General features: G+C 36.8%; 1 protein-coding gene across 2 annotated transcripts in view; it reads left to right on the plus strand.

Moving 5' to 3' along the window:
• KANSL1 (KAT8 regulatory NSL complex subunit 1) overlaps positions 1-13225 on the plus strand; it is a 196169-nt gene that overhangs the window by 123104 nt on the left and 59840 nt on the right. For both annotated transcript variants that reach the window (XM_036268959.1, XM_036268960.1), the window contains one exon: positions 11981-12122. In XM_036268959.1, coding sequence (XP_036124852.1) covers positions 11981-12122 — 142 coding nt within the window. The remainder of the gene's footprint in view (positions 1-11980; positions 12123-13225) is intronic.

Raw genomic sequence — 13225 nt, forward strand, 5'->3', positions numbered from 1 at the left:
TATCAGCTGATACACAGAACACTAAATAACAAACTAAGGGTAATTTATAAGTGTCTTTTTATAAAGTTCAAATGTGTGGACTTTGTGACAAAGCTTCAGTTGGCAAAATCCACAATGTGAGGAATTCTAAAGGACAGATTGCTCTGTTTTCTTACACAAATAAATTGCAAGGGAAAAGGGGGGAAATCTGTTACAAATTTGAGATGTTATTAACCAAATGCAGTGTGTGGATCTTACTTAACTCTAATTTGGACAAACCAGTTGAGATAGTCAGGACATTTGACCAGTATTTGACATTAAGGGATTAGTGGTTTTTGTTTTTTATTTTTATTTTTTTTATCCTCACCCGAGGACATTTTTGCATTTATCTTCAGAAGGGGGGGGGGGCATCGATGTGAGAGAGAGACATCAACTGGTTGCCACCCACACGACCCCAACTGGGGCTGGGGCAAACTGCAACCGAGGTACGTGGCTGTAGGGAAAACGAACCCAGGACTCTCTGGTCCGCAGGCCAATGCTCTAACCGCTGAGCAAAACCGGCCAGGGCAGGGATTAGTGTTTTTTAAATTATGAAAGTATGTTGATGGACAACAAAGCTGAGGACAGGGCGGGGAGGGAGAGGAAGGGGGAGTCAGTGGGGAAAAAGGAGAAACATCTGTAAGAAAAATTAATTAATTTAAAAAAAGATTTAAAAAGTTAAAAGAATTGGAAAATGGTATAGAGAATAGGACAAGAGTTCTGAAAAATGTCTTCATGGCACAAGTGTCCTCAGAATTTTTTCAAAAAGCAAAAGGAAAAAAACCAATGTAGTGGCACAAGAGGAATAGTGACAGAAAAAGGATGTGTTGAATATAATGGTTCCAATGCAATAAATTTAAATACATAAAAAAAAGTATGTCGACGTTTCCAGTGAACTTACTTTTCAGAGATACATAGGGAAATATGTATAGATGTAATGATCTGGTGATAGGGATTGGCTTCAAAATTAATTCATGGGGATAGGGGATAGATGTTATAGATGAGATTTGATTGGTGAAGAGTTGATAGTTGTTGAAGTTAGTTGATGGCTATGTGAGAGTTTGTTATCCTTTAATGTGTATCTGAATTTTTTATTTATAAAGAGTCCAAGATAATGGAAAGAATATAGGCCAAGACCAGGACAGTTTATATTGTTTCATAAAGTTAACCTGTATTACAGATTCTATATGATCTGGCCCTGTCTACCTATATCCAGTGTCAAATTCAGTGTATTCTTTACCTTGTTTATTGTCTGAACTTCAGCTATATAACTGTATATGTATCACTTCTTTTTCCTAAAACACACCACAATCCCCCATATTTTCTACGCCGTTCCATATTCCCTACCCCTCATCCCAGGCAAGTTTGCCTATCCGAGTCCTAATTTATTCCTTGGGGCTCAGATTAAATGTTTATACCTCAGAGAAGTCTTCCAGATTCTTCCTTCTAAATCTGATGTCATAGTTATAATCTCTTACCTCACATTTTGCATGATTATTTATTAACTGTTGCCTTCCGCATTAAACTCTAAGATTAATGAGTCACAGTTCTTGTTTGTTGGTATTGTATCCCCAACACTTAATACAGTTTCTGATAAGTAATAGGTACTTAAATATTTGTTGAATGGGTCTCCTCACCACCCACTAGTCACAGAATTATCTCACCTGGATATCACAGTAATTTCCTGGTTTGGGGCCTCCCTTAATATTCTTTTTTTTTTTTTATCCTCACCTGAGGACTTTTTTCCATTTTTTTGTTCAGGTAGAGTGGGAGGGAGAGAGAGGAACAGAGAGAGAGAGATACATCGATGTGAAAGGAACACATCGAGTGGCTGCCACCTGCACGACCGACCAGGGCCGGGGACAAACCGCAACCAAGGTATGTGCCCTTAGCGGGAAACGAACTCGGGTCTCGCTGGACCACAGGCCGACGACGCTCTAACCGCTGAGCCAAACCGGCCAGGGCTCCCTTAATATTCTTAAACACCCTCCCCCCCATGTTTTTATCATAACTAATAAGATCATGCTACTCTCTTGCTTAAAAATTTCACAGTGCCATTTACTTGTTCCCAGAATCCAGTTAAACATATTTTATGTGATAAGAGATCACAAATGATAAGGCCTCTACCTACCTACCTCTTGGGTCTTTTGTGAGACTCTGGCTTTCTCTTAGTCCCTAGAATTGACAAGCGTCTTTCTGGTCAGCACTTTCATAGATTGTGTTTCTTCTGCTTGAACTACTCATTTTTAACTTCTTTGCCTGGTATACTTCTTTTAAAAATATTTTATTGATTTTTTAGAGAGAGAGAGTGCGAGCGAGAGAAACGTCAATCAGCTACCGCCTGCATGCCATCTACCAGGGGTTAAGCCCTCAACACATAACAGACATGTGCCCTGACCATGTAGCTTACTGCTGAATTCACAGATCTCAGCTCAGTGACTTTTTTTTTTTTAATGAATAAAAAAAAGTGATTGGAAAAAAATATATTTGTTAAATGGAAGGGAGAGGGGGGAGAGTTCATGAGTTCATGGTAGAATGAAAGCCTGGCTGGAATAATCTGCCAAAATGCACAAATCTTATTTCAATTTCATAGATAATCTGGTTTAAGTAGTAACTCAAAAAGGGTTAAGTGTTCAACCCCCAGAGTCTTTATTGGAATGAATTGGCAGCTTAGAATTGGCTCTTGTACGTTTGTTTCCTGTTACTACAAACCTCTAAAAAGCTGATGTAACCTAGTTAGAGTGGCAAGTACAAACTGTTTCTTAACCCATTCTTATCTGAGTTTTGTTTTGCAGTTGAAACATATGGGATATATAATGCTAAACAACTTGTTTTCCCCCTGTACTTTATATTTCCGCCATCTCTGTAAATTTTGGGGGAGGGGAGACAATGTCATTGAGGTTGTGGCTGAACACAATATCTATTCTAATGTAACTACTTTGGTTTTAATGTTTAGAGTGGAACTTCCTTTCAGTTGACTATGAAACCCAATGCTCAAGAAACTCAGGGTTCTGTTGCTAACTAAAAACACCTATTTCCTGAATTTGTTTGCCTCGTAGAGATTTTTATCTCTTTATTTCTCTTTTTTCATCCCCTTTATATCTTTTATGATACGGAATTGAAACCCAAGGTTATATTTATTTAATAGTTGTTCCTTTCTGATACACAGATTATACTTTGCAGTTAGGATTACATCATTTTATGAATATCATAGTCTTGTGGGCAGACGTTGCTGTCATTTCCAGAAGTCAGTTTATACTTAATCCAGGATCATAATACTTTTTTAAAAAAGTGAGAACTTGGTTTCAGCCTGTCTTCCTGTTCTTTCATGTATTTATATCACACTGCTCTTGAGCTAGGTAGTGAATATCTGTATATGTATTTTTTTAATGTGACTTTCAGTAATGTCAAGATTCTCTATTCCTGTTCCATAGTGACCCTAACTCTTACCCTGGATGCTGTGAATCTAGCAAGTGTGTGCTCTGGATGTTCAGGATGATCTCAGTTTTACTGACTTTATTTGTTTTATAAGTCATCTAAAGAACCTGGAAATTTCAGAATTTAGGTGCTTCTGATTTTTGCACACTTGGAAGAAGTAGTACATAGCTCTGTCATATAATTTATCAGTTTTTGGTTGAATATAGTAATGTGTAACTTGCCATGGACAGTTATTTCAGTTTGTTAACAGACTCTTTGTTTTAATTAAAGGAAAGAACTGTATAGGAATGAAATAAGAATCAAAGATGGAACTACCACCATTAATGTCTTTCCAGCATATTTGTTGTTACTTTAATGAGATCTTTAAAAAATTTCTGGATCAGGGAAAAGTATAACCCACCAGCATTGTTCTAGTGGATTTACAGATTATCTATCTTGGAATAGAACTAAGTAGACTTAAAGGTAGTGTTAGGTCAGGTGTGTGATGTGGTCCAATGCCTATCTTTAGTGCTACTTTTAGGTAAACTTCAACTATTGAAGTTTTTTTCTTTGAGAAAAAGGAAGGTACCTATCATTGCTATCTGTTGCTCTGCTCTATGTGGCAGTGTTTTAGGCACTGCAGATACTATTTATCATAATCTCTTTTGTTGAGCTCATTGATAAGAGGTTGGCACTAAGGGGTATAGTGTTGCAAATCTTCTCTCTGATAACAGAAATTATTGTTGCTTTTATTTTTGCAAAATTATTGGTACCACCTCTGAATTAAGTGGTTCATATCATTACCTCATATGGTGCAATAGAAAAGGTTTTATTACCCTGGCCTATTTGGCTCAGCGGTTGGAGCGTTGGCCTGTGGACCAGAGGTCCCTGGTTCGGTTCCCGCTAGGGGCACGTACCAAAAAAGAAAGAAAGGAAAGGTTTTATCAATGACATCTTTGAAGAGTCAGTATATAATTTGTAATAAAAACAGAAGGAGCTTGCTCAGCTGGTGTGGCTCAGTGGTTGAGCAGCAATCCATGCACCAAGAGGTCGAGGGTTCAATTCCCAGTCAGGGCATATGCCCAGGTTGTGGGCCCGATCCCTGGTGGGGGGCATGCAGGAGGTAGCCAATCGATGTTTCTATCTCTCTCTCTCTCCCCCTTTCCCTTCCTCTCTAAAATCAGTAAAGGAAAAAAAATAAAGGGACCTTGGTCTCTACATTTATAAGAGCTTAAATCTTTTCATATAAAAGTCCCTGTATTGATCTGTTTGTCCTCTTCTAATGAAACATTCTGTTAACAAAATCATTCAAGATGATTTTTTTTGTTGTTGTTGTTTTTATCCTCACCGAGGACATTTTTCCACTTTTTGTTCAGGTAGAGTGGGAGGGAGAGAGAGGAAGAGAGAGAGAGAGAAACATCGATGTGAAGGGACACATCGAGTGGCTGCCACCCACACGACCAACCAGGACCGGGGACAAACTGCAACCGAGGTACGTGCCCTTAGCGGGAACCGAACCCAGGTCTCTCTGTACCACAGGCCGACGCTCCAACCGCTGAGCCAAACCGGCCAGGGCTCAAGATGATTTTTAAGAATTAAAAGCAAAAATTCTTTTTATCCTTTTTTTTCTACGTTGGCCAACATGTAAGCTGAACCCTAAATTTTCTAGTACTTTTCACTACATAGTTTCAAAGTGTTTATAAGAGTTGGTTTTTTTGTGTGTGTGTGTGTGGAGGAATACTTGTCTGTTCAAGTAAATACAATAGATTTTCTATATTCTTGGATTCCGTGGAACATCCTAAATTCTAGGTATGTGGTAATACTCTAGTAACACTGTAAAGAGAGTTGTTAAAGTTCACATAACTAAAAGAGAAATCTATACAACATACACTGTTTTATACAAATGAACATTTGTGCATGGCTGGCAACATAAAAATTTGCCTTTTATGTGATATTATCAAAGCAGATATTGGTACTGTATCTTCCTGCATTTAGGTAATCAGAAAGCAATTTATAGTGTAAGATTTTAATGGATTTTTATATAACAGATGCAGACAAAGCAAATACACCAATAAAGTGTTTATAAAAGCAAAATATGAGTTAAAATGAATTCCCTGCTCAGTCAGTAGCCCGGTATATGTAAACAACTAGTTTGGCACAAACTGGGATCAAGTATATAGGAGAATTAATTACCTTGGAATTTATTCTAGTGTCCTGCACAGACACACAGTTAAAGCAATTATTTCACTACTTATTAGCAAACAGTAAGTAACATGAAAGAGGTGAAAGACTCATCACTGTTGGAGTCCACATCTCTTTCTTCACCATTGATAATGACTGTGACTGAATTAGAAACCAGTTCATCATTATATTTATGTATCACTGCAACCTTAGTCATGTGTTCCTTTTTAAAGTCTATATTTAAGCATGACCCTAATGTTAAATCAGTGTCTCTTGTTTTTGAGCTGGAAGTTATATGTAATAAATTTACATTTTGAAAATTAGGGGGGCAATCCTCCCCTGCCTCTATCTAGGTAAACTGAGTTTCTGTGGCATGTTGGGGTTTTAGTTGTTATACTGTTGTTAAGGAAAAACAAACTAAGATATGAAGCTCTTATTATTCATACAACAATGATTTGTGGTGGTGTTCTCTGCCATTGGAGTATGGTAACATTGTCACAGTTCATTTCAGACTTGCTAACTATATACCTAGCTTTTGCTGACAGTTAAGTTTTTTTGCCCATATTGCTACTGTTTTGAACACATTGTACTTTTTGGACAGTTGGGGGGGTACCCTCCATTAATTATATTACAATGTTGTGGCAACTTGACTGAAACTCAATTTCAGTTCTAAACTGTCATATGACACATGTATTTGTAGAATAAAACCTGTTCATGAGTTAGGGATTGCTAGTATTCTCTTAATGCTGCCTTTAATTAGTTTATTTGCCAATCTCGAAAAAATATCTAGAGCTCAGTTTTATATTTAGTAGATTATCTTTATTTAGTGTTGCAAATCTTCTCTCTGTTAACAGAAATTGCGTTCCTGGTGCATTTATTTTAATATTTGGGCCTGCTAGTTTTGACTAGGAAAATTGAAAAGAGCTGTTCCTTAATATCAAAGAGAAAAGATATTTATTCATCAAAGTTCTTGTAGACTGAAATGTTTTAAGTAATTATTTTGGTTCCCTTTTTTTGACATCATTCAAGAAAGGAAAAGGAAAAAATTATTTTGGTTAGGATGTGTCTAAATTCAGAGATAACATAGGTTTCATCATTCCCACCAATTTAGAGTGGTTGGTGTCTGGGAACATTGAGAAGACTTATGAGCTAGGTTCAGAATCATTGGGACAGACTGCCAGGATTCATTGTCCACAAAAGGTGACTAAAGGAGGAAGTGTGGTAATTTTCCAAGAAATCATCTTACCCTTGCTTTGCTTTGGTTTTCAACATTAGGGTTTTATTTTGGCTAGCCACTGTTGGTTGTTACAGCAAACTTGTCTGTGAATAAACTGTTAAATGGGTATTTCCTTAATTTTATTAGTCACTATTTGGCTACAAATTGCTGTCTTTTACAATATTTGATTTCCCTTATACTTGACCATTTCCTTGAAGACTTAGGATTTGAAAAGAACCAGAGGAGCCTGTGTAGTTCCTTATGCATAAGAGTGATAGGAAGAAATAAGGTTTGAAGGGAGTTTATGTAGGAAAAGTAATGACTTATGCTAGGAGTAGTAACTAGGAGGTTATGGGAATTCCCCTAGTGGTAATAGATGGGGACTTGATATTGTGGTAGCTTCAGAAATGAAATGAACTTGCAGGAAGGGAAGATGGTGAACCTTGAAGAGTAATGACAGTTGGAAATAGGATATGAGGGTTAACTAACTTTCCTCTTGTAGAAAAAAAGGTCATTTTTATAAATGATATTCAGAGTTTATACTTGAGTTTTTGAGGTTTTTTTCCTGAATTTGGACTAAAACTAGACCTGTAGCCAACATTGAAACAGATAATTGTACTTAAAAATGAAAGTATAAAAGGAGAAACATCTATAACAAAAAAAAAAAAAAATTAAAAAAAAAAAAAGAAACTAGTATAGCCTGGCTGGTATGGCTCAGCAATTGAGCATCACTCCATGCACCAAGTGGTCACTGGTTTGATTCCCAGTCAGGGCACATGCCCAGGTTGTGGGCTTGATCCCCAGTGGGAGGCATGCAGGAGACAGCCAGTCGATGTTCTCTCTCATTGGTGTTTCTCTCTCTCTCTCACTCTCCTTCCTCTCTTTCTGAAATCAATAAAGAAAAAAAATTTTTTAAATGAAAGTTTTTAAAAGTATTTTTATGTCTTATGCTGATTCCATCAAGATTATCGAACTGTAAAATGCCTTGTTTCTAAAAGAGAAATAATTGAATAATACTTTATCACAATGGTTGACTTGATTGGCTTATATTTGGACCATATAAAAGTTAGTAAAATACGATTTTTACTCTTGGTCTTAATTATAATGTTATGATTAAGTTTTAAGTCACTTCTAACCCTACTGTGGTTGGATTTGTTTTCCTTTATTGACAATGTAACACCTTATCGGTGGACTATGTTAAAGTTTACTTATAGTCACTTAAATTTTTAGGAGTGAGTATGTATATCTTTTTTATCCTCACTCGAGGATATTTTTCCATTTTTTGTACAGATAGAGTGGGAGGGAGAGAGAGAGAGAAACATCAACGTGAAAGGACACATCGAGTGGCTGCCACCCGCACGACCAACCAGGGCCGGGGACAAACTGCAACCGAAGCACGTGCCCTTAGCAGGAACCGAACCTGGGTCTCTCCGGACCGCAGGCTGAAGCTCTAACCGCTGAGCCAAACTGGCCAGGGCAGTATGTATATCTTGATTGGAGGTGGGCTAAGGACAGTGTGACTGTTGCTTCTTTCTTGAAAAAGAATTTTGTGGAAAAATATGAAATAACATTGATTACAGAATACACCTTATGCCACACTACCCCTCTAATATTTAAGAAATTTAAAGATGCTGCCATGTTTCTATTTGTTATTTATTTTTAACCCTCACCCAAAGATATTTTTCTATTTATTTTCAGATAGAGTGGGAGGGAGAGAGAGTGGGGGATGAAAGAAACATTGACGTGAAAGAGACACATCAGTTGGTTTGCCTCGTGCATGACCCCAACCAGGGCCAGGGACTGAACTGCAACCGAGGTACATGCCCTTGACCAGAATCAAACCCGTGACTTTTTGGTTTGCAGGCTGATGCTCTAACCACTGAGCAAAACCAGGCAGGGTTCTTTTTGTTATTTAAAGAGAAGTCATCTTGCTTGCTTCAGCAGCACAGACATTAAAGAGAAGTCAAGCATATAAGCGGTAGAGCTAAAATCCAATTTATCCATTCCCAGAGGTAATGAGGACCCTTATCCTGAATTTGTTGTATATCAGTTCTGTGCATGTTTTTATAATACATTTACTATTTATGTATTGGTAACAATCTTTATTATTGTGTGTTTATTTTTTTCTTAGTTTTTATATAAAGTTTTCTCATTTCATGTTGCTGAGATTTAGTCATGTTGATACATGTAGTAGTAATTAAATTATATAAACAATATATTTCAGCAAATCAGGTTAACTGATTTTTTACTGTAGCAAATTCTGTTGCAATGAACCTGTTTGTTCATACAGATATGCAGGTTATGTTCTCTGAAATAAAATTTCATGATGGATGGGGATGCAATTTTTTCACCTACCCAAGTATTTCCAAATTAGTCTTCAAACATGCTCATGCCACTTTTTGTTGTTACCAGCAATGCATGAATTGCTGTTCTCCACATCTTGCCGACACTTGATTTTTCCAATCTGAGTTTGAAACAACTTTTTAATATTTGACCTAATACTAATATTTTAACCAAAATCTAACGAAACGTGGCATATTTTTATGTATTTATTAGCTGTTTGGTATTCTCTTATGTGAATTTTCTCTTTGTTCATCTTATATTAGATTGTCTTTTTTTAAAAAACTATTGTAGCTATATATTTTGATATTTAATCTTTAGTTATGTGTGTTGTTTTATTTAAATATTTTCTGGCTTTGTGAAATTCCAAAGATACTCTTTTTTTTGTTTTAAGTTTGGCTTTTCAGATTGAGGAATTCTAAAATTGTGTAATTATATCACAAAGAAGGGATCTAATTTTACTTTTTTTCATCTAAAGAACTGGCTGATTTCAGACTATTTGTTGAATAGTTAGTTCAGTATTCCCCCACTGATATGAATGCCATTTTTGTCTATCCAGTTTTAAGTTTTTGGCCCTGTATTTTATCTGGTTGTTGGTTTAGTGTTTTTTGTTTTTTTTTTGTCTTTTTAGACTGCCTTACTTATTGTAGTTTTACACTAAGTCTCTAAGATTTTTTTCTTTTCATCACACTTTATTTAGCATTTTTCTACTCTTGGTCCTTTTTTCCATGTAGGGTTTTTGGTTCTGTTTGTCAACTTCCATTAAAAAACCCTGTAGGGGCCCTGGCCAGGTAGCTCAGTTGGTTTGAGCATCATCCTGATACACCAAGATTGCAGCAGGTTCAATCTCCAGTCAGGAAACATACAAATATATTCCTCCCTGGCCATTGTGGCACATGGGAGTTGCCAGTTCAATTCTCTGTCAGGACACAGGCTGGGGTTGTGAACTCAGTCCTCGGTGGGGGGCATGCAGGAGGTAGCTGATCGGTGTGTGTGTGTGTGTGTGTGTGTCTCTCTCAAAAATCAATAAAAATATAAAAAAATTATTCAGTGAATGCATAAATAAATAGAACAACAAATTGATGTTTCTCTTTCTCCCCTCCCTCCCTCTCTCTAAAATCAATAAATAATATTTATTTTTAAAAAACCCTGTAGGGATGCCCTGGCCGGTTTTGCTCAGTGGTTAGAGCATTGGCCCACAGACCAGTGAGTCACGGGTTTGATTCTGGCCAAGGGCACATACCTCGGTTGCTATTCATCCTTGGCCCTGGTTGGGGTCGTGCCAGAGGCAGCCACTCCCTTTCACATGGAAGATTCTTTCAATCTGTCTTTTCCTCTCTCTCCCTCCCACTCTATCTGAACAATAAATGGAAAAGTCCTTGGGTGAGCATTAAAAAAAAAAATTCTGTAGGGAATTGGAACTTACTAGAATTTATGTATACATGTGAAATTGCCATCTTTAAAAAACTCACTATTTATGTGGGCCTTACATAATTTTTAGGTTTTATTGTTTTCTCTGAAGATCTTTTGTGTATAATATTAGCATTTGTTGGTGTTGTGAATAGTTCTGTTTTGTTGTTTTTTTAAATAAGTATTTTATACTTGTTAGCACATACAAACACAATTTTAATATGTTAATCTTTACTTGGCAACCTTGCTGGATTCTTGATTATATGTCTTATGTTGAAGCAGAAAATATTTCTATTTCCTGAGAAATTAAAGCAATTTCAGAGAAATTGTTTGCCACAAGATTGGCATATTAGAAGGCAGTTTCAATTAGTTAATTTGGGGAGTATCTATATGTGAAGAGTTTTTTTCCATGTGTATCCTGTGACAGACAGGGAGGCAGACAGACAAAAGCTTTGATTTTTCTTGGCAGTAGAGTTTGTCTATGTAAGGGCCTTTAGATGTGAAAAACTTTGCATCCCCATTTAGTATAAATGTTGTTACTGCTATACGCACGCACACACACAAGCATGGAAGACAATGTGAAGCCACAGAGGGAGAACCCCCATGTGACCACAGAGGCAGACACTGGGGTGGTGCATCTATAAGCTAAGAAACACCAACGATTGCCAACCACACCATAAGCTGAGAGAAAGGCATGGAACAGGTCCTCCAGAGGGAGAATGGCATTGCTGACACCTGAATTTAAATCTTCTAGCTTCTACAACTGTGAGAAAAAATGCATTTGTTGTTTTAAGTCACCCAGTTAGGGTTACCTTGTTGTGGCAACCCTGGGAAAATAATACAGACTCCATAAAAATGAAAACATTAGCTCAGAAAAAAAAATGAACTCAAGTAAAAATGAAATGATCAAGGTCTAGTGATGGGTGAAAACACTGGCAAATCCTCTTCCCCCCAAAACAACTATAAAACTATACAAAATTCTTACGCAAAATAATTATTTCAGGGCTTTGGAATAGACGGAAGGCATACAACAAATTGAGAAGCATTTATTTAGTAAAAATTGCTGAACTTTGAGTAAGAATAGTTGGATCTAGTTTTACTTTAACATGATGGCCTACAGTTATTATCATTCTAAAAGTTCTCATTTCAAAAATTTAAACAAACAAATGATACAAGAGGATAGTATTTTCATTGCAGAAGAGCAAAACAAGTCAAATAAAACTGCATTGATTCTCTTATCCTGCAGTTTCATCTCTCTCCTTTGGCATTACTGTAGCTATATAAAAACAAATAATTTGGTTTTGTGATTGTTTTGGTATTTAAATAAAGTCATACTGCACTATTTAAAAAATGTTGCTGCTGCTGCTCTTGAATTTCACTCAGTTTATTTCCTTTTAGGAGACGCAGGTCAGAGTGGAGATGGGCTGCAGACCGAGCATCTATTGTCAGCCGCTGGAACTGGCTTCAGGCACATGTTTCAGACTTGGAATATCGAATTCGGCAGCAAACAGATATTTACAAACAGATACGTGCTAATAAGGTAAGGGATAAGTGTCTGGTCTTTTTCAACCTAGCTAAAAACTACCATTATCTGTTTTTTTCTATCCCTCAATAACTCTTAACTATGTCAAAGTGATTGGTTTAATATGATCTGATAATAGTGGTTTAATTTGTTTAAGAGCCTGATGTTGCTTAGTGGAATACAGACAACACTGCTAGGATATAATAAATTGTACATCTGTTTAGAACAAAACAGTTTGTATACCTGGGCTAACAGGAAACATAAGAAAAAGACTGAATAATGTATGTCATTGACTATAACTGTCATTTGTTATATTTATGGAAAAGTGGTGATGAGTAAGGATTTTCATCTTGCCTTTTTACATAGACGCATTGTTTTACCTGGTAACTAAGCTTCCCTTGCTTTCTTGAGGCAAAATAGGGTTTTCTTGAAAGGTTGTTCAGGCAAAATTAAGACATTGATGATTGTCCGGCTGGTGTGGCTCAGTGGTTGAGCATCGACACATGCACCAAGAGGTCGCCCGATCGATTCCCAGTGGGGGCATGCAGGAGGCAACCAGTCGATGTTCTCTCTCATCAATGTTTCTATCTCTCTCTCCCTTCCTCTCTCTCTCAAATCAATAAAGGAAAAAAAAATTGATGATTAAGATTTTTCTTTTTCTGTGTCCTATCTGCAGAGGTCTGATTCTTAGTACATAGCTTTTATCTTTGACAGTGACGCTTTGTATAGGTTTTCTTCTTAAAAATCAACGTAGAGTCCTCTGCTTAGTTTGGGTTTGACTGAGGGATAAACGTGCATGGAAAAGAAATTCATTCAGCAAATATGTTGAATGCCTACTGTGTGCCAAGCACTGTTCTCCTTAAAGGATGACCAATTGAGAAGATGAGCAAAATGGTGAGAGTTTGAAGTAAAACTTTTGTAGCCCCCCTCCCCCAAGCTTTTATTCCAAAAATTCCACTGCTTCCAGCTTCTTTTCAAAATGGTGTATGTATAATTCTCCAAAAGTTCAGTAGAGTGTGTGGTAATTGAGGAGAAAGTCCAAAGGATTTACTTTTTTTTTTTTTCCAAAAAATTGTTCCCTTAGAATAAAGAACAAATTAAATCCTGACAAACTACTTTAA

Source organism: Molossus molossus, unplaced genomic scaffold, assembly GCF_014108415.1.
Source record: "Molossus molossus isolate mMolMol1 unplaced genomic scaffold, mMolMol1.p scaffold_m16_p_19, whole genome shotgun sequence".
Taxonomy (NCBI): domain Eukaryota; kingdom Metazoa; phylum Chordata; class Mammalia; order Chiroptera; family Molossidae; genus Molossus; species Molossus molossus.